The sequence below is a fragment of the Emys orbicularis genome, chromosome 15 (assembly GCF_028017835.1).
Source record: "Emys orbicularis isolate rEmyOrb1 chromosome 15, rEmyOrb1.hap1, whole genome shotgun sequence".
Classification (NCBI taxonomy): domain Eukaryota; kingdom Metazoa; phylum Chordata; order Testudines; family Emydidae; genus Emys; species Emys orbicularis.
The window spans coordinates 28,718,843-28,740,440 of NC_088697.1; the positions used below are offsets into that span (position 1 = coordinate 28,718,843).

The window sequence follows — 21,598 nt, forward strand, 5'->3', positions numbered from 1 at the left end:
GAAATCCTTGAGGTCAAAATATTGGTAGCAAAAAGGACATAAAGTATTCTGAAATTGACATAGCTCTAATTATGTTTTTCTTCCTACCTAGGATAAATAATCACAGTTAGTAGAGTCCTGCACGGATACAAAATTTGTATCTGCATCCGATCTGCGATCCGCAAACGTGGTCCGCGGATAGCCACAGATCAGCAGGGCTCTAACAGTTCAATTCATCTCTGTAAAACTTAAATCTTTTTTCTAGCAGTGTTTTACACCCTTTAATTGAAATTCTCTGTGCAGTCCATTTTTTATTAATATGATACAAAACATTATTTTTACCCATTCAGCAAAGGGACATTGTTGGCATAAAAAAATAATCAGTGGGCAGAAAAGCTTCAGAGTGCCAATTTTTCTGCAGTTATTGTTGCGAGTACAATATAGGACCTGCACCATAAAAGAAACGAAATAGAAATGACCATAAAAATTGTCTATTTTAAAAGTGGTTGCATTTAGCGGAAATGTTACAATTTCAGTTGTCTTTTGGAAATTAGGGCCTGATCCAAAGCCCACTGAAGTAAAAAAAAAAAAAGGGGGGGGGGGAATTCCTAGGCCTCAATTTAGTTTTAGTACATGCCTGGTTTTAAACATACAAGTGATCCCATTGATTTAAGTGGCACTACTCACATGCTTAAAGTTAGGCAGGTGCTTAAGTTCCTTGCTGAATCGAGGCCCTAGTACTGATTTAGGGTCTGATGCTGTACCATTGACATCAATGAAGGTTTGTCCATTGACTTCAATGGAAGTAGCATTAGGCCCTTAATGACAATGATGGAGAATATTCATTTAGCAAGGTTCAGTGAAGCACTGGCACAAGAAATGTTCAAGAGCACAGCAGAGCAGAGGGAAAAGCCATATTTAAACACAAACTTCTACAGTTAATGTTTACAAACATATTATTATACGTCTTTCTATTTTCCTAGATGAAGCTGCCACCTGCTGGTCTCCTTCCACAGCCCCATTAACATGCTCTGGGTTTGAATAGTCATATTATTAAAAATAGACTGGACAAAGCACATAGGGGAACATTTTCAAAGGCACAAATGGGGGTAAATGGACTACATAACCTAGAAAATCTTTTCCATCTCTAACTACTATGATCTTCTGCTTCAAGACATTGTGACTGTTTGATAATAAAATGTACGTAGGCAAAGGCTCAGGTACCAGTAAGGCAGTCACGCACAAGAGCAAAGCAGGAGAATGCCAAGTTAAAAGTGAAGCCACTTGCTGCCCTGGTGTTTGGAACTCAGAATTCAGTATGTCACTACATGTGTTGCTATCTAAGCAAATTGTGATGAAAGAGGTTAGGATGGTATAAACCTTAACATTGCATTTCCCATGGCTGTCATTTAACATACCTTTGAGGATACAGATTTCCTTGTTTTCTTTTTTCTTAAATGATCGTTTAAAAAAGACTAAAAACCTACTCATTGGTGGATGGAGTCTCACTGTCTCCAGGTCTACCATGGATAAAATAATTTACCATAGGAAAGATACTTTCACTAGACTCCTTGTCTATGTCCAATGTAACCATGATCCAAGAGATTTGGTACTCTGGCTGCAGATTTAGTTTCCCCTCGGGTAATCGCAGGGTACATGACTAGAACCTAGCTGCATTGTACCCTGATGATATTTGCTTGGCCTTAAGGGATTGTGACTTACGGAAGATTGAAGAGATCTGAACAGTGATACGGCTGCCATGGGTGACAACTGCAAGAAAAGGAAACTGATACCAAGGCCTTGTCTACACTACGAGAGTACTTCGATTTTAGTTAATTCGACTATGTGGAATCGATATTACAAAGTCGAACGTGTGTGTCCACACTAAGGACAGTAATTCGACTTTGTGAGACTTGGTGAGTCCACACTAACGGGGCAAGCGTCGACATTGGAAGCGGTGCACTGTGGGCAGCTATCCCACAGTTCCCGCAGTCCCCGCTGCCCATTGGAATTCTGGGTCGAGCCCCAAATGCCTTCCGGGTAAAAAAATGTGTCGAGGGTGCTTTTGGGCGCCTGTCGTCATCCGTCCGTCACTCCCGCCCTCCCTCCCTCCCTCCCTGAAAGCGCCGGCGGGAAATCAGTTCGCGCGCTTTTCTGATTACTGACAGTGCGGACGCCACAGCAGTGCGAGCATGGATCCCGCTGCGACCATCGCTGCAGTTGTGGCAGTTCTCAACGCCTCGCAGCTTCTCATCCACCTGTACCAGAGGCAGCTGCAGATAAATCATGAGAGGAGGCTACGGCACCACCGTGACGGCATGAAGTCGGACACTAGCTCCGACCTCTCAGAGAACATGAGACCCAGCGCCCAGGACATCTCGCGGTCACTGGGTCTTGTGGATACTGTTGAACGGCGATTCTGGGCCCGTGAAACAAGCACGGAATGGTGGGACCGCATAGTGCTGCAGGTCTGGGATGAATCCCAGTGGCTGCGCAACTTTCGCATGCGGAAGGGGACTTTCCTAGAACTGTGTGAGTTGCTGTCCCCTGCCCTGAAGCGAAAGGACACCCGGATGCGGGCAGCCCTGACTGTCCAGAAGCGAGTTGCCATAGCCCTCTGGAAGCTCGCAACGCCAGACAGCTACCGGTCCGTCGCTAACCACTTTGGTGTGGGCAAGTCTACCGTGGGGGTTGCTGTCATGCAAGTAGCCAAGGCAATCGTCAAGCTACTGCTATCTAAGGTAGTGACCTTGGGAAACGTGGAGCTCATCATAGATGGCTTTGCCGAGATGGGATTCCCAAACTGCGGTGGGGCTATAGATGGGACTCACATCCCTATCCTGGGACCGGACCACCAGGCCAGCCAGTACATCAACCGAAAGGGATACTTTTCCATGGTGCTGCAAGCACTGGTGGACCATCGGGGACGTTTTACTAATATCAACGTTGGATGGCCTGGCAAGGTTCATGACGCTCGGGTTTTCAGGAACTCTGGTCTGTTTAGACGGCTGCAGGAAGGTCTTTACTTCCCGGACCACAAAGTAACTGTTGGGGATGTGGAGATGCCTACAGTCATCCTCGGGGACCCTGCATACCCGCTAATGCCCTGGCTCATGAAGCCCTACACTGGCGCACTGGACTCAGGGAAAGAACTATTCAACTACCGGCTCAGCAAGTGCAGAATGGTGGTGGAGTGTGCTTTTGGCCGTCTCAAGGGGAGATGGAGAAGCCTACTCACTCGCTGTGATCTCAGCGAGACCAATATCCCCATTGTGATAGCTGCTTGCTGTGTGCTCCACAATTTGTGTGAGAGCAAGGGGGAGACCTTTATGGCGGGGTGGGAGGTTGAGGCAAATAGCCTGGCTTCTGATTACGCCCAGCCAGACAGCCGGGCGATTAGAAGATCCCAGCGGGACGCGCTGTGCATCAGGGAGGCTTTGAAAGCCAGGTTCCTGACTGAGCAGGGTCTCCAGTGACTGTTTACTTTGTGGACACAGATGCTGAACCTGCCCCCGTTTCTTTACCCAGTTACTGTTGACTATCCTTCCAAGTTACATACCCCCTTCCCCACCTTCCCAACAAATAAAATCTGTTCCGTTTTGTTAATGAACAAGGTTCTCTTTCTTACTGTTTTCGCGGGAATGTTTTAAACCGGGGACGCAGACTGTGGCGGGGGGCGGGTTTAGTGTTCTGATGCAAATGATGCTTCTAAACTCCGGGAATGACAGGCTCCGCAGTGCTGGATTGGTTGTTTCAACGCAGCCTGCCAGCAGTCCTGGGCGGGACTGCGTGTATGTGTCGGCCAAGTGACTTTCTGGCAGGGGGCGGAGGGTAACAGACCCCCTGCTGCGTGGCTCTGTGATCCAGGATAAGGACCGCGGCAGAAGATCTCTAACTGCCCTCCCCCGCCACAAAGTCACAGATCAACCCCCTCGCACCCCAGAACATGAAAACCGCCTCCCAGACTGACCAGGGTAACTGGTGACTGCACTGTGTATGTGTCCTGATGCTGGACCTGCCCCCGCCTCTGTAGCCTGCTACAGGTGACTGTCCTGTCCAAGTAACAAACCCCTTCCCCCCCTTCAGACAGAATCCCCTCTAAAAGTCACTCTCGGAAACAGTACTTAACAGAAACAGATGTTTTATTATGAACCGCACATGAAAAGGGGGGGGAGGAAACTTGGACGTGGGCTAGTGTGAGATGGGTAGGAAAGGACTTTTCAAACTTTGTGGAACGAGAGCCTTCCAGTGCTGCAGCAGTGTGCAGGGGCCGACTGAAAGTTTTAACGGCCCTTGCCGCCCCTCCTTCTTTGTACTTTTGGTGAGGGGGGTGTGGGACTTGGTGGCGGGGGAGGGCGGTTAGAGATAGACAGCAGCAGGGCTCTGTCCTCCTGCCTCCGGTCTTGCAGAACATCCACTAGGCGCCGGAGCGTCTCCGTTTGCTCCCTCATTAGTCCAAGCAGGGTTTGAGTAGCCTGCTGGTCCTCCTGGCGCCACCTCTCCTCCCGTTCCATGACTGCTCTGTGCATTTGTGACAAGTTCTCCCTCCACTGTGTCGTCTGGGCTGCCTGCTCTCGTGAGCACTCCATAAGTTCATAAAACATGTCTTCCCGCGTCTTTCTCTTCCTTCTCCTAATCTGCGCTAGCCTCTGGGAGTGTGATGCCAGGCTGGGTTGGGAGACAGTCGCAGATGTGTCTGTGGGAATGGGAGAAAGGGAGTGAATTCCTGAGACAGATAAATGAAGTTGCTAACAAAGAACATAGTCTTTCTCTGTGAACAACACCATGCACTGGACCTTTCACATGCGCACTCAGGACAAGGTCGAATTTTCGGCCCTCGCCTTCAGTGCCTGGGGTCTTGCAGTTGCGATCAGAGAAGCATTGCAGGACACCTCTACTTCTGTTGCAGGAAAGCATGGTAAGCCGTAGACTTGTGGCAGCTTGAAAATGTAATAGTAGCACTGGGCTCCTTTCGCACTGAATGCAAGGCCACTCTCTGCTGGCAGCAATCAGGGAAGCATGAGCTCTGCCCCTGTCCCACCACCTCGCGGCTGTCCCCGGGAAAGCTCCCTGTATGCTGCCCCTCTGCCGCCTCCACCGCGTGGCTGCAAAGCAGTCCCAATACTAAAATTCCCCTCCCTAATTTAAAGCAGGGCGTCATGTGTGATATTACTCTCATGAGGATCTCGGAGACCGAGAGGGGAAGGATGCTTCGGGAGACCATGCAGAGGCCAGGGCCGTATGCCGCCATGCTGTGCCGTGCCATGATCCCGGACTACCTAATGGACTCATGGCGTGGGAACGTGTGTTACCATGGTGGACCGAACAAGATCGCCCTGCCGCGGAACCTGATGCGCATGCTTGAGCGGTACCTCCAGGAGAGCTATGCCGAGCTATCCCAGGAGGACTCTCTGTCCATTCCCGGGCACATTGACCGTCTTTTCCTTTAATTGCAGCATAAGGGACTACAGAGTGGAGCGTCCTGTGGTGGCCTAATCATGAATATCCGGACATTATTTGATTTTCTATACATAGTTAGGACTAAATAGTTGACTAAGCCAAATAAATCATGAACACCAAATTGCTAATATAGTTAATATTCCTGTTTTGTTATAAATAAAAGTTTCTATGTTTAAATGAGTGAATGAAAAGCCCATTCTTAACAATATAAATATTCCAGTTATGTTAAAATTAAATGTTTAGATGTTTAAAGCACTCACTGCTTGATCCTTCCCCTGATTCGGTGTCCGGGGTAAGGGCTGTGGACGGTTGGTAGGGGATCTCGGTAAGGGTGATGAAGAGCTCCTGGCTGTCGGGGAAATCAGCGGTGCAAGCGCTGTCGACTGCCTCGTCCTCCTCATCTCCTTCCTCATCTTCCCCGTCAGCTAACATTTCCGACGAGGAACCGGCCGTGGACAATATCCCATCCTCGGAGTCCACGGTCACTGGTGGGGTAGTGGTGGCGGCCGCACCTAGGATGGAATGCAGTGCCTCGTAGAAACGTGATGTGTGGGGCTGGGATCCAGAGCGTCGGTTTCCCTCTTTGGTTTTTTGGTAGCCTTGTCTCAGCTCCTTGATTTTCACGCGGCACTGCGTTGCATCCCGGCTGTATCCTCTCTCTGCCATGGCTTTAGAGATCTTCTCGTAGATCTTTGCATTCCTTCTTTTGGAGTGCAGCTCTGAAAGCACGGACTCATCGCCCCACACAGCGATGAGATCCAAGACTTCCCGATCAGTCCATGCTGGGGCCCTCTTTCTATTAGATTGCACAGCCATCTCTGCTGGAGAGCTCTGCATCGTTGCCAGTGCTGCTGAGCTCTCCACGCTGTCCAAACAGAAAATGAGATTCAAACTGCCCAGACAGGAAAAGGAATTCAAATTTTCCCGGGGCTTTTCCTGTGTGGCTGGTCAGAGCATCCGAGCTCGAAGTGCTGTCCAGAGCGTCAACAGAGTGGTGCACTGTGGGATAGCTCCCGGAGCTATTACCGTCGATTTCCATCCACACCTAGCCTAATTCGATATTGCCATTTCGAATTTAGCGCTACTCCTCTCGTTTTCGAGGAGTACAGAAGTCGAATTTAAAAGAGCTCTATGTCGAACTAAATAGCTTCGTGGTGTGGACGGGTGCAGGGTTAATTCGATGTAACGGCGCTAAATTCGATATAAACTCCTAGTGTAGACCAGGCCCAAGTGTATCAAAGACCATGTCAACATGCTTTCACTTATACCATGCTCAGAGCCAACTTCAGCTTAATGTTTTATTGAATGGTCAAGCTGTTGTATATACACCACTAGAGTTGTTCCCCAGGGCATAGGAAACTTTAGAAACAGGAAAAGGCCTTTCAGCCCAGCAAGTTTCTTGAACTCATGTATACTCTGTTTCAATTACTTTCACTAATCATTTATATTCCAGATGTTGAGCACACATTACATGAAGTAGTTCTGCTTAAAGACCTGGTCTCGAAAAGTTTTGAGCACTCTCAATTCCTATTGCTCAGTCCTTTATAGGATCAAGCTCTAGGTTCCCTTTTTACTCAATATGTTAAGAGGATGCACTGACCGATCTGGTGAAAAACAATTAACATAGGTTTAAGGCACATTAGTCCAGTAAGCTGCACTGAGTTCCCATTTCTATCAGTCTATTGTATTTCTCTTCTGCTGAATGTACTATTTCAGGTTGGCATAAGAATGTAATGCAGAGTGGACTCTGCTCTTGCCATCTGAGGGTCCAGCTGTTTATCTTTGGAGAGATTATTGGTTTGTTTCCTGCTCCTAACCACACCTGGATTCTTCTTTGTCCTTCTTTCCCTCTCCTAAATTGTTTATTTAAAAAAAAATGCTGTGCATTCAAGTGGCAGCAACCAGAACTGCAGCCCAAAGCCACACCTGCCTGGCAGAGCTGACTACACTGTCAGCCCTGGAAAATGACTCACAGGGAAGGGCAGGTGTTTGTGGGATCATGTTCACTGAGAGACTTAGGACGGGTCCCACAAGCACTCATCCATGTTCTAGCTGAGAGGACATTGCCCTATAGCTATGTATCTTCACTCAAGTTCGTCAGTTGCTCCATCCAGTGTGACCTTTCTTATATATCATTGAAAACTCATATAGTGCCCCTTCTAAAGAAATATAAGCAAGATACCACAAAGTCAGTGAAACATCACCTGGCTTCTAGGCGTGTCACAGTCACTGCCAGTTCTCAAATCCCTGTTTAATCCCTCGGATCCTGGTTGCTCACTGATTTCTTAATGCCAATCTGCACTTACACTGCCCCCTACAGGCCCCTTCCCTGGTTTCACACAAATCTTTACAGTTTCTCTTCCAAAATTCTCTTTGATTTGATATAATCTTCATCACAGTGACTAGCTGGCAGCAGTCACTCCATAGCATCATTGTACGTTTCGAGCTCCACATTCTTTGTGGGGCATGATTGGGGGGTGCAGCCAAGAGACATAGTACCTTATGGTACCCAGTAACTTGTGGGATCTCAGACAGTAGGTGGTTGTGTGTAGGCACAGCCAGGGCACTGCTGGCAGTATGTCATTCAGATGACCATGCTGCCACTGTCACGGGGCTGAAGCTCCATGGAGAAGCAAGCACGTGGTGCATTTGTCCTGCGATCTGCACAGCTCAACCCATCTACTCCCACTGATCTCTGACCTCCTGTTGCATGCCACCATCTGTTTCACATAAGCAAGGAGAGGATTCAATCTTTATCTACTGCACAGAAGCCACTGGCTTTCTTCTCTCTACATTTTTGACTTGAAGGAGCTAGTATAGCCTCATATTTCCTGAGCTGCAAACGGCTTATCCTAAAATTAAATAAAGACTAAGAGCCTGAGTACACAGCTGTCAGGATAATTAGTGACTGATCTCTACTGAAAAAATTACACTTTAATTAGCTGCAGCTGTCATAAGTTCCTACCAGTGTACAGTATCCCTTAAGGCAATTATTGAGCAGATCAACAGCAAGTCTTAGGTCAAAGGATATACATTACTATTACAATAGCACTAAGACAGCTTTTGCAATCTCACACAGACAGCTCCTGTATGAGGACAGCGCAATGATACCAAGATAGCTCATGATGTTGGATTGTTGATACAGAATGTGGTAGTAGAGGGGTACATCTATATCAGCCAATGGAAATCTATGACCAAGATCCAACATAAATATGACAGCTTCCCCTTTCTTTTAGTAACTTCTTATTCAGGAAGCTTAGGATGGAACAGAATCATTAAGGGCCAAAAATTCTTCCTTCAGCTGCATTTAGCATGGCCCCTATTGATTTCAGTGAGAGCCATACAAGTGCAACCAAGAGAACCTAACCCTTTGGCTAAAAACAGAGTGGGAAGCAAAGCCATTCTAGGAATTTGTTACATACCAGAACAAAAGGGGAAAGAGGATAAAGCGAAGGACCTCTGAGAAGGGAAGGACCATTGACCGGTCCCAGGATAACGTAAGGAACAGAGGGCAGTCAGATATAAATAGTATTTAAGTGGGATTTCAATGGTGTCTTGTACTGGCCTTCAGCAGATGGGTGAATTTCACCCCAGTAGCAATAAGCCACTCCAGTAAGTGTGTTGTTTGGCTATCAGCGCGCTTCCCAAATGGTTACAGGCACTCATTTAGCCTTTTGGCCTCAGTGTCTCACAACACGCAGGAGGCATAAGAGAACAGCCCGTTAGAGCACCAAACCATGGCTTGCTGCAAAGAACAACATCTACTTTGCACAGAAAAAGGCTTTTTACAAGTAAATGATCTTTTTACAAGTGGAAACAGGGTTCGCAATTGTTAAGAATCAGGCTCTTCTATGGAAAACGCAGATTTGTAGTTCATAACCCCCCCAGGCATTCTCGTTAGTCTCCCTGCCTTTGCCAACCTTGCTGCAGGGGAAAACAATGAGCCCTATTGCTCTGAATTAGGCACTGAAACCATGGAACAACTTCAAAAAATTAACTTAGAGACATTCTCTTTTGTTTTCCAAAATCCTGTACAGGATACTGTACATCCGGTAAGGATTTAGAGTAATCCATTTTACAAGGAAGCTAAGAAAAGAACAGGTATAGATGAATGTTGATATAAAAACAGTTGCCCATTCTGCCTGAAACATCTTCAAGTTGATTACATTCTGCTCTCAGTTAAACCAATGCATCTCCAGGCCCATTATGTTTATGATACTCTGCTATAAGGGATGATTTGAGAAAATACTTCTTGATCTGCATTTTTAGAAATATATCTAACTTTAAACTTTTTATTTAACCCTGATAAATATTGAAATTAAAAGTATATCATGTGTATAAAAGACCTTCCAGTATGAATTATGTATGTAATAGACAGGCAGGGATTAAAGGAAACATTTGTATATAAAGATGATGGTTTGTATCAGCATTTGAATCACATAGTAGATATAGCATGTGCTGCTACTATATTTCAAAACTATTTTACTTTTAATAATCCTAATTGAAATGGATATTCCTAGTTTCTACGGTTTTTAAAACAGGATTCCTTAATCTTAGATTACATTCCTCTCATGATGTAGGGAGGGGATCTATTTACAGCTATGATATACTGTTTGGGATGAAATTTGCCCCTGTGAAGACGGCCTTCCCAAGACATATATTAAGCCCTTTGCACAGAGGTGAATTGCATGCTTAGTTCATAGAATTGAGTATAACATTTAGGATCAGCTATTAATTCAGAAGATGTTTACAGTTCATTATTAGGGGTTATGTTCAGGTGTTTCTGCATTTGTCTTAATTCTGACTATATTCCACAGAGTATATGGGAGACCTGAGTTTGATATTTATCAAAAAAATTCTGAATTAAATGTTGTAATTATAGGATCTCTGACATTTAACATATAGAACTGCTTTGGGGCTATCTGTATGACAGTCATGTCAGTGTTAAGAGAGTAAGTGGACTTTTTAAACACATTCAGCAGTATTTATTTTCAAGGGGATTTTGCTTTTGATCAACAGGGATGTTCTCAGTTGAAAAGTACTGTTGACATCTAACTATTTATACTTCCTTGTACATGGCATACTTTCAGACCCTCTCACATCACAATATAGTGAGATAAGCGTATATTTTTTACTCTCGCTTCACAGAATTTATTTGATAAATATTGTCAGTTCCCTGGAAAGTTAGGGGTTTTCCTTTTGTGGGAATCAGTTGCAAGAAACTGTCTGATCTTTTCTTTTCCTGAGTGGATTCCTTATTGTGTAATATTTTCATTGTAAGAACTGCAGGTGCATAGACTGCCTTTATATTATTATGCCTGAGGATTATGGTGCTAATGCCAATTAAGTAACTTCATGACTTTTATATATGACATTCTTTTAGTTTCCTATACATTTACCTGTCAATGGCTTTGCATACTTTGCCTTTTTAGATTAATGTGTTTCCTTGCATTATTCCACATTATGCCATTTTAACGAGCGTCAGAACAATATTTAAAGTGTGCCATGCAAAGGCTGCATGGACCAACAGTCCTCATGTTGCAGCAACTAGTCTGGCTCTCAAAAATAATTTAATTTTAGTTCTCTTTGGGGCAGGGACTGTCATTTAACACAGATTTCTACAGCACCTTAGCACCCTGGGGTTCTGACCTAGTTGAGGCCTCTAAACGCTATAATAAATAATCATCATAACCATTTCATTTTGTAGTCATTATTGTAGAATAACTACTACATTATCAGTACTATTATTCAAATACTGACCTTCAATATTTAGGTCATTAGGCAAATTCCTGAAGCCAATATTCAGTCCTTACTCATGGGACAATCTGGAACTACCCCCTGGATATATGGGTAACAGGTGTATCTACTGTTATGATACAATAAATGATTGTCACTATAGATGTGGCACAAAGCAATTGACTTAAATTGCAGCAAGAATGATTTAGGTTGGATATTAGGAAAAACTTCCTAACTGTCAGGGTAGTTAAGCATTGGAATAAATTGCCTAGGGAGGTTGTGGAATATCCATCATTGGAGATTTTTAAGAGCAGATTAGACAAACAGCTGTCAGGGATGGTCTAAATAATACTTAGTCCTGCCATGAGTGCAGGGGACTGGACCAGATGCCTCTTGAGGTCCTTTCCAGTCCTACGATTCTATGTCATCTAAAATTCACATCCTTTTTTATGGTAAAAGCCCCAGCATGAGATATGGAGAGTGCAGGTGCGATGGTAAAATGGATATTCTTCTTTCTATACTTAATTTTTTCCATTGTTGAAGAGAAAATTTAATGATAAGGAAGAATACACAAGGTGTATTTCAGTGTGAGTTCACTACAGAAGGCTTCAAGATACAAGCCAATATTTTACAAAAGTGATTAGTGATGTCCAGTGCCCAACTCAAGATATCTCAAAGGGACATTATTCCAAGAGAAAGGGTGCGCCACACTTTCCAAAAAATCAGGCTCCTTCAAGGTAACTTAAGGTAGGCACCCAAAAATCACTAGGCACCCTGTCTCGTTGGAGAAAACATACTTAAAACAAGAAAGATGACCCGGGCTCAGGCGTGATGCTGGAAGGCGTGATGCTCTGGTAGCCAGTGACCAGGTATTTCATAGGCTGCATGACTTGTCTGAATGCACTTCTCCTGTGGTTCATTATCCTGGCTGCTCTTTACCCAGTTAGTAACGGACTGCTGCAAAAATCTTTTCTGATTAGCCAATGAAGAGATGTTCATGTTGGCGTCAGAACAGCTCTTTTCTTCCAGCCACAAAAGGCAGAATCAATCCTTTTCGCTAGACTGAAGGGGCTTTTATGGAAAGCTAGGAAGGAGAGTGATGCAGTTCTCAATATTTCCCAATTTTTAAGCCCCCAAACTATGTAATGTGTAGCATTATAATGTACATTACAATGTGCTGCATTTCTATGTAATATATAGCAGAGCTGTCTTTGCTGCATGAACTATAATGTGGGCCGGCTCTACCATTTTTGCCACCCCAAGCAAAAAAAAAAAAAGCCGCTCGGACTGTGCTGCCCCAAGAACGGACCGAATGCTGCCCCTTAGCATGTGCTGCCCCAGGCACGTGCTTCCTCCGCTGGTGCCTGGAGCCGGCCCTGACTACAATAAAGAAATGAAGAAATGTAACCTTAAAAAAATAAATTTGAATTCATTAAACCCCCCAGTGGTTCGATTCCCAAAATAATAAGCATAACATAGAAGTGTCCAAAAGACCTGATTGCATGGAAGTGAGCCAAGCAGTGAATGCATTAGCATTTTGATGTTGATTTCCAGCCAGAGGCACTGGATTATCTGGTAATAACCATGGCATTACAAGCAAAGATATCCCATGCAAAAAAAAAAAAAAAAATACAACAAACCAACTAGCTTTGCTGGAAATGGCAAGGCGGAGAAAGGACTGAGAAATTAGAAAATGCAAAGTTAAGGTTGAAAGCGCAACCTTAGCTCTGCTCCATTGTGTCTCTGACTTAAAACATGGTCTGTTTTATATTGTTGTACATTACGTGTCAATGAATACAATATATAATATGCACTGGAATTTATTATACAACTTTAAATACAGTAAGTTATACTACAGTCTATATAGTCTTTGGTACTTAGGATAAAAGTGTATCAAATCTATGTTTTAAGTCTCAATGGTCCAAGTTTATTTTTTCCCTTGAACTACATAGAAGTCAAAAGTGATTGAAAAGATTTTCTTGATACTTTAAAAAAGTCACATCTGGGCAGAGCTCAAGCATGGAAAATTTCAAGCTACAGGACAATTTCTGAGAAAGGTATCAACAAATGAAAATAGAAAAGTTTATAAACAGAAGTTGCATTTCAACCTCAGTGATTGCAGGAGCTCCTACAATGCCAATGTCACAGGGCAGCACCTGCCTGGAGCACCCTCCAGCAGCAGGCCACACCACAACAGGCACACCTGACTCAGTTTCCCCTGTCTCCGGTAAATCTCTGCTCGTTTATTCTCTAATCCATCAACATAGTTTATTACCAGAATATAGTTCAAAGCAATCCATAATAAGAGTTGCAAACATATAATCCATTTCTTGCCCCACTGCAGTCATTAACATCACTAAACATCTCATCCCACAATACCCTATATATCACACATCGGTGCCTTCAACCACTCCCGGACTCTGTCAGTCCTGCCCTGTCCCTGTACCAGGTCAGCCACACCAATGCTTCCAAATAGAGCACAACCCCGTTCTTCCCAGGGAGACTCCTCACAGCCTCTCTGCTGGGGAACCTCCTTGCCAGGTAAACATCCCTCATTCCCCCTGGCCTCCCGTGGTTCCTCTGGCTCCAGCTCTCTAACCCTGGAGACTTCAGCGGTGAGGATCCTCTGCTGCTTCCCTGCCTTCATCCCATTAAGGCCCTTGGCTCTGGCTTGGAATCTGCAGGCATTTCCCCAAGCTGCTCCTCCTCCCCACAGCCATCTTGCCCTGGGGTTTTTCTGACTTGGGGATGCCAGCTAGCAAACCCCTCTTGCAGTTCTCCTGCCATCTACCAGACCCCACGCATACTATCTCTAGCAGCTCTCACCGCCCTCCTCCTCACTGCCAGGCAGCTCTCACTCACCTTTTCCTGTCTAGCTCTGATTCACTAGGTCTATCTCTCTGACTGGCTTTCCCCCTGATCCTTTATAACCCCCAGGTGCTGCCCCACTTTCTGAATTGGCCTCATGGGAGCAACTCCTCTGGCACAGGGCAGCTGGACCTACTTCATTTAGTGGGGCCAGGCACCCTATGACAGCAGATATTCTTGTAACCAGCACAGCCTTATGGCTGAGACTTGCAACACTAAGGGATTTGGACACCCACTTTCCATTACAATTAATCAGGATTGTACATTCAAATCCCCTATGCAGTTTTGAAAATCTCAGCCTAAGTGTTGATGAGAAAACATAGATACAACATTCTAAAGTAGACATTTGACCATTTTCCCCCTTTGTTAAATTTCCTTCTCTCTTTCCCAGCCACTACTTGGTTTTGCACCCAATGGAAATGAATCGTATACTATGTTATTCCACATAAAGTGGCTTTTTGTAATAAGATTTGTCTGCTCTTGACAGTGGAAAGCCTCTGATCAGAGGAACTATAGTATTACCAGAGGTATTGATTCTGCAATGACACCAAGACTCCAGCTAGGCTTCAGCACTCATTTGCAGCTGCCAGTATCACTGGCTGATCAGATTTAACAGAATCTCAGAAACTAGAGATGGAAAAGACATTAGGATTCAGCTGGTCAGTCTCCAGAGGACTAAGGCAGGACCATTTTCCTGCAGGACATTTTCTACCAGTACAGAAAGGAAGACTTGAAAAAAGTACTGGCATTAATCATGAGACTATAGATTTCTAAAAATTCCTTTGTAATTCCATATGGAATTGCACCCAGCACCCAGTAACATTAACTGGAGATGGGTATGCAAACTACATGCATCTCAGTGAGAATATAACCTGGATTGTTAGTTCATACCTTTGGAGAATCAGATAACAGCTGTAATAAATCATATACTATAACTACTCTGTGGTGGGAGAGGAATGGTCCTGAGGAGGCAGACTTACTCTTCTAAGGTCAGAATGGGTGCAATTCACCCCTGTGCAGAGGGCCGGCCCAAACCCTGCGTACCACTTAAATCTGATTTAAGCCCTCACTCATTCAGTGAGTATAGTTGTTACCATCTAACAGGAGTTTGATGTTGTGTGTGAAATAAGGTGTTGGTGATGTCAAGCCACATCAAATGGCAGGCTGACTGAGCCATATTTGACTCCGGAGCACTTTCACTTCCTCCAGCCCCCGCCACCTCCACATGGAATTGCTGTGTCACCCCATAGTGTTGTTGGTTTTGCTTTTCCGGCATTGGATAATAAACAGGTATTTTTCATGAAAATTCACCCGTCTAGGCCAAGGTAAAGTTTCACTGTCACCACAACACCAGGGGCTCACCTGGCACACAGCTTCTGTCTCATTAATTCCCCGTTGAGTCATATCACAGAACTGGTGCGTGTTCTCCACGTAGACTTTGTTTGTAACTGAAATAGTAATAATTTGAAAGATCTAAAACTGAACATTAAAGAGTCCGTTGTGTTTTTTAAGATTAGACCAAGCCAGGTGATTTCCAAAGAAAGAATTTTAAGTTGCTCTTATGTTTACAGAAGGGCAGAATTTCCATATTGGGCAGCACCCAGCACAGTTTGGATTACACATTAAACAATGGCATAATAATTTATGCTTTACCAATAGCAGGTAATGAGGGCTCAGAGCCTAGGTTCTCTTAGAGTTCAAGTCTGCTGCAAAAATGTAAATGTAAAAATACCAAATGGAGGTCCATAAGGCTCGATGACTAACCCAACATGTTCATCTATATATCACAGCTCTGAATAAAGTGTCACTGTTGCTAAAGAGAAAGCTACAGAAAGCATTCAGCTGATAAATCATAAATTTTCTGTGCTTGTCTTCTTCTTGCGTAACCTGGTCCTCAGGACTGCAATAATGCACCGAGACTGAGGGCTAGAATCCTCCTTAACAGTCTACGCTCCCGTTGCAACACCACACACGCCCCCACTGCAAGCCAAGAGGTTCTTTGGAATTCTGTGCCCAACACTAAATTTTGCACATACACAACAGGCTAAATTCTGTGCTGGTGGAAATGGGGAAAACCCCACTGAGATTGATGGAGCTCTGCCCATTTACACCAGAACAGAATTTGATCTAATATCACCCTCCAATGCCTCAACATTATGCCAGGGCACAGCACATACTATCAGATTTAAACTGTAGGTATCTCAGACTCCCATGGCATTTTCCATAATGCTTTTTGACTTGATATCAGCTGAGGAACACAGATGAAACAAAACCAGCCTTTACCAGACCTTCATGGCTCCATCTAACGTTTTTCAGTGTGGCAAAGAATCTCAGCTGTCTGCACTGCAGATAAGGGGAGATATTCAGACTGAGCCTGCACTACAGAGAAGAGGACACACACTCTTGTTTGCATTTTCATTAGGGGGACAGACTCCTCCGTCCTCCCCTTTCAGTGACAGAGACAGAGAGAAACAGAAAACATTTAAAGTGTGCCAGCATTACCAGGGGTAAGTACTAGAGATAGGGCCAGCCTGGAACCCAGGATCTGAACCATACAAAATCTGGGACAGTTTGGATTTAGATCTGAACAGCATGGCTCAGGCCCACCTGTCTTATGATCCTAATTAGTCTGCATCGATCCTGAACAATGAAAAAGATCAGATCTACATCTAAAGTTGGTGGCTCTAACCCATCCGTAGCATGCACCAAAGCTTTACATAGGGTAGGGGAAGGGGTAGAACAAACGATCCAGCAACATCTGTAATTCAGCAGGGAGCAGTAATGCATTACCCCACAGAAAGAAAGTTTAAGAGACGTGTATAGATGTGCACACAAGTGGGAACCCACATATCAGAAACAGGAAGGCAACCTGGTATTTTTGGACTGCAGCAGTGCCAGAAATTTTTCCTGCTTATCAGTGATGACTATCATTTTGATTCATTTTTTCCAACTTCCTTAATATGTTAAGATTATATACAATGACCTAAAAGTCAAAACGTAATGAATAAAATAAAGTTGAAAGGTTTCAACATTATCTATATGAAACATTGACAAATTTCCCATTGAAAACTTTGTCAAAATAGACTCATTCGTGTGAGGCATTTAGATTTAGATGAAAAAACTGTTCCACTGAAAATTTTTCAATATTAAGCAATACTAAAGCCCATTTTGTTTGATATGAAACATTTAGTTTTGATTTCAAGCATTTTTTGTTTCATTTTTTAAAGATAAGATTGAAGGAAATTTCTAAATGAAAAGTCATTTGAAGTAAAAAGACAAAATGTTTCATTTCAAAAATGTCAAAACAAAATGTTCTGAATTTTTGGAATTTTTAAAGATTTTTTTCCAAGCAAAACAATTTAGCAAAATTGACACAAATTCACAAAATGTTTTGGTGTCACTGAATCTGCATTTTTCACTGACACAATTGTGATTGAAAAAGTTTCACCAGCTATAGTTAAGGGGTCATTCCTGCAAGGGGCTAAACGTTAATCCAATAAGGCACTTAAGTACATGCTTAATTTTAAGCATGCAAATAGTCTCAGTGATGTTAGTGGGACTCTACCTATGTGCATGAAGTTAAGCACATGCTTAAGTGCTTTGCTGGGTTGGTTTTAGTGTCTTGACTGTGGTCAAACAAGGAGTGTAGCTACATGCAGGCTAAGTTATCATACAAATTTAGTTATGCAAAGCCTCTTTATTGGTGTGCATTTTATTCGCATTGTATGATCCAACCAGCAGACTAGATTGTATCTCTAATTACCTTTAACTCTTGGCTACTGGAAGCATATATTGCACTCTACCACTTGTAATGAGCAGAAATGACTGTGTTTTGACCGCTTAGGACGGTCCTCTCAGTTAAGGGGGATATAGATAAGAATATTTCAGAAAAGTAAGAAGGTTTACAAAAAACAGCAAGGGATAGCACCAGACATATGGGTCCTTCTGTGTTCTTCCTGCCAATGATGGAGGGAAAAGCAGCTATAGAGCGCCATCTGTTGTGTATGCCCAAATATCTGCAATTGCTATACAGCAGTGGCTCTCAAACTTTTTTACTGGTGACCCCTTTCACATAGCAAGCCTCTGAATGCGACCCCCCCTTATAAATGAAAAACACTTTTTATATATTTAACACCATTATAAATGCTGGAGGCAAAGTGGGGTTTGGGGTGGAGGTTGACAGCTCGCGAACCCCCCATGTAATAACCCCGTGACCCCGTGAGGGGTCCCGACCCCCAGTTTGAGAACCCCTGCTATAGAGCATCACCTACTAATAAGGCGGGTGTTTTTGTTTTATTCCCTTTTATGCTACATATAGTGTTCAGTAAATTAAATCTGTGGTACTGCTAATACTTGGCACTACAGCTGGACAAAACGTTAATTTAAGGTTGTGTTTTACCAATCTTCCCACCACCATAGCATCTGAGAAGCTTGTGGGTTGATTAGACTGGTATAGCGAGGTTCCTGCTGGACTTCATGGAATCGTATGTTTGTCTCACTTCTCTGGTTATAGAAAGCTCTGCTCTGATTAGGTTTTTGTTTGTGTGTTTGTCTTGGGGGGTGAATATTCTGGCTACTGCAAAAAGGATTTGTTCCAAAATTCTTGAGATTTTCTTTGTTTTTACAAAAATCTACTCATTTTAAAATTTACAGCGCTTCCATGAAAACACAATAAATTCCGTGAAGAAACTCACTGGAAACAAGAGCGTGAAATGAGGCTAGGGCCGACAGGAACAAGACTGGAACTCCTAAATTCTGGTAATTGCCCACCCACTGACTGGCTTTGACTCTTCACCCCTATTTGGAGCTTTAAGGCTAAGATTTTTAAAGATGCCTAAGGGAATTGGAATGCCAGCCCCAGTGATTGTGAGTAGGAGTTGGGCAATTCCAGTGTAAAAATGTTATTTAATTAGGCCTCACTAAACCCCTGCAGTTATCAGTGCAGAGAATTCTGGGTGTGACTAGTAACTAAAGGTGATAGCAGAACACAGGAATGGGAAACACTGAAATTCTTTCACAAGTAGAATCTACGTACGGTAAGTGGGAGGCTGGGCATAGGCTAGAAAAGACAGGATGGACACTAGGATAGTGGTGACACAGTGGTACCAACATCCTCTCTTTGTCCAGACGTACATGTACCCGCCTCCCGACCTGTGCCTCTCCAAGGCTTTTCATAGTTAATCCAGGCCACTTTCAAGAGTTAATTTGATGCTCCTGACTCCAGGGCTACTGGATATGGCAAGTAGGCACGCATACCTCAAAGACAAGAACTTATCTAAAACCTATTCCTCGTGCTTCCTGATTGCCCCTATTATTAGCCTATAAGGCAGGACAGGGCAGGTTTTATGGGGCAGTAACATATTCCCGACTGGTTGAATTTTGTCTAGCCTCACGATGCGCTCAAGGCATAAATGGCCTAATGCAGCACAATCTGTCATGACTTACTGTGGACTTACGTTTGAAATATTTTCTGATCTCGCTGTGCCCCAAAGCTTGCTAATAACAAAATTTGTAAACTGTAACATCCACCACTGCCTCAGCTAGGATCTCCTTGTCCCTCAGTAAAAACACAAACAGTTAAATATTTCAGGACCAACCCACCTCCTCAAGGAGTGAAGCAGGTGAAAACAGCATAGCTTTGTGGGTTATTGCAATGCCAGGCTCTCAATGTCAGATTTTTGACATTTTCCTCTTTATGTGAAATTCACCCCTCCTGAACAAAAGGTCAACACATACCTTGGGCATCACTGTTTGATTCCATCTGAGCCAGACTCTTTGGAATTGTTCCCCACCTTCAGCTTAACTACATTGCTTGAAAAGCCATGTAATCAGTGTGGCCAATGCTCATGATTTTATCATGAGACGTGTGGTATTTGGACATTTTTCTGAAAGCCCCAGCTCCGGGAGTCATGTGATTATGTGAGATTCTAAGCCTACTTTTTTTAAAATGAAAGTTTCTAGCTCTCGTGGTTGCAGAGAAAAGCTTGAAAACATGAAGTGAGTGCATGCTAAAGGGTCAAAAACCAGAAAGCAAATGATAAGAACCCCAAATTTACTATTTGGAAAAGATCTTGTGATTTCTGATACATGATTTTTGAATGTTTGTGGCTGGCAATACTGAATAATGCAAGTGCCTTACTGGGCTTGGAATGAGCCTCTAAAGCCAACTGGAACATTTTCATTAAAATAGATGGGCTTGGAATTTGGCCCTTATTGGTTATTGCAATTCACATTACAACATCATGATCTACTCAGGGGACAGCAGCAGCAGCAGCAGGAAAAATGCTGAAAACCAGTATTCATAAAATCCCCAGGAAGCAGCTCATGGCAGGAGCGTGGCAGCCAGGAACTGAAGCCAGGGGTGAGAGCCAGCATCAGGGTCAAGAGTCAAGCTGACGGACAAGCCAGAGTCAGGGGCCAAGCCAAGGGTCAAAGCTGGAAAGAGTCAGAAATCAGGCCAAGGGTGGATACCAGGTATCAGGGTCCGCGTTGGGATTCCAGGGGGTCGATTGGGAGTGAGAACCCAAGTCAGAGCAAAGGTCAGTACCAGACATTCAGAAGCAAGGCAATCGCAGCTACTAGCCAGGAATCCACACTGTTGCCTGGACACTTCCTGGTACTCTCCATGAGCTTATATAGGCTCAAGGTCAATCAGGGATTGTTATGACCACTGTCAACTTACTCCAGGTGGAACTTCCCATGGTGTGCAACCTCTGCGGATTGGGGATAACAGGGATTAGCTAGGTTAAAGATACCACTGGGTGGGCGTGGTGTTGTCTGCTAGCCCTCTAGGCCTGGATTCAAGTCCCACCAATCCTTACAGCTGGTCCTAGAAACAAAAACTCCCAGGCCACTTTGTCATTTTCACTGGATGCTGGACAGCAAATTTGAACCAAGACATTCAGCATATAAAATAATAAATAAATAATAATAATAATGGGAGGGGCAGGTCTGTGGCCCAGAGAAGTGACCCCTTCCAATCATTCCTGCTCTCTCTTCCCAGAAGCTCATCTGAAATTTCACAGGGCTAATTCTTAGTTATTCTATTCCTGAATTTGGGCAGGGACTCTGGTGTGTGTGCACGCATGTGTGCGTGCAGCTTTAAGTCACCTTTGCATTTTCCCCATTCTGTATTCCCAGGCCCTGCTGTAAGCGAGAGCAACCCCCGCGCTGCTCTAATTTATGTTCTGCGTCCTTATGGCCCTAATGAGGAGCAGAGAAGAGCTGCAGTGCAGCGCATTCTAGTCTCACATCCATTATCCCAAGGGGTCTAACACAGAGCCCTTACACCAGCTCTATACAAAGGCTGGAGAGGCCCTCTGTGCAGGAGGGGGTCTCCAGGATCTGGTTCTGCCCAGTTTAAGACCCCTCTCATGATGCCTGAGCTATATAGTGTAACTGAGAATCAGGTCCACAAAGAAATGTAGTGCAGGGTTTACCAAAGTGCTAAGTGATTTAGGAGCAAAAGTCCCAGTGGAGGTTAAGATCCCGTGAGAGAGGCTTATACCTTCCTCTCCATTAGCATGAAGTACTTTGTCATCGTGCATGCACCCCA

General features: G+C 44.1%; 1 protein-coding gene across 1 annotated transcript in view; it reads right to left on the minus strand.

Annotated features, from left to right (window-relative positions):
- The window catches only part of POU2AF1 (POU class 2 homeobox associating factor 1), a 43,211-nt gene extending 31,037 nt beyond the window's left edge, over positions 1-12,174 (minus strand). Inside the window, exon 1 of the mRNA XM_065417054.1 lies at positions 12,042-12,174. Coding sequence (XP_065273126.1) covers positions 12,042-12,174 — 133 coding nt within the window. The remainder of the gene's footprint in view (positions 1-12,041) is intronic.
- Between the last annotated feature and the right edge of the window lie 9,424 nt (positions 12,175-21,598).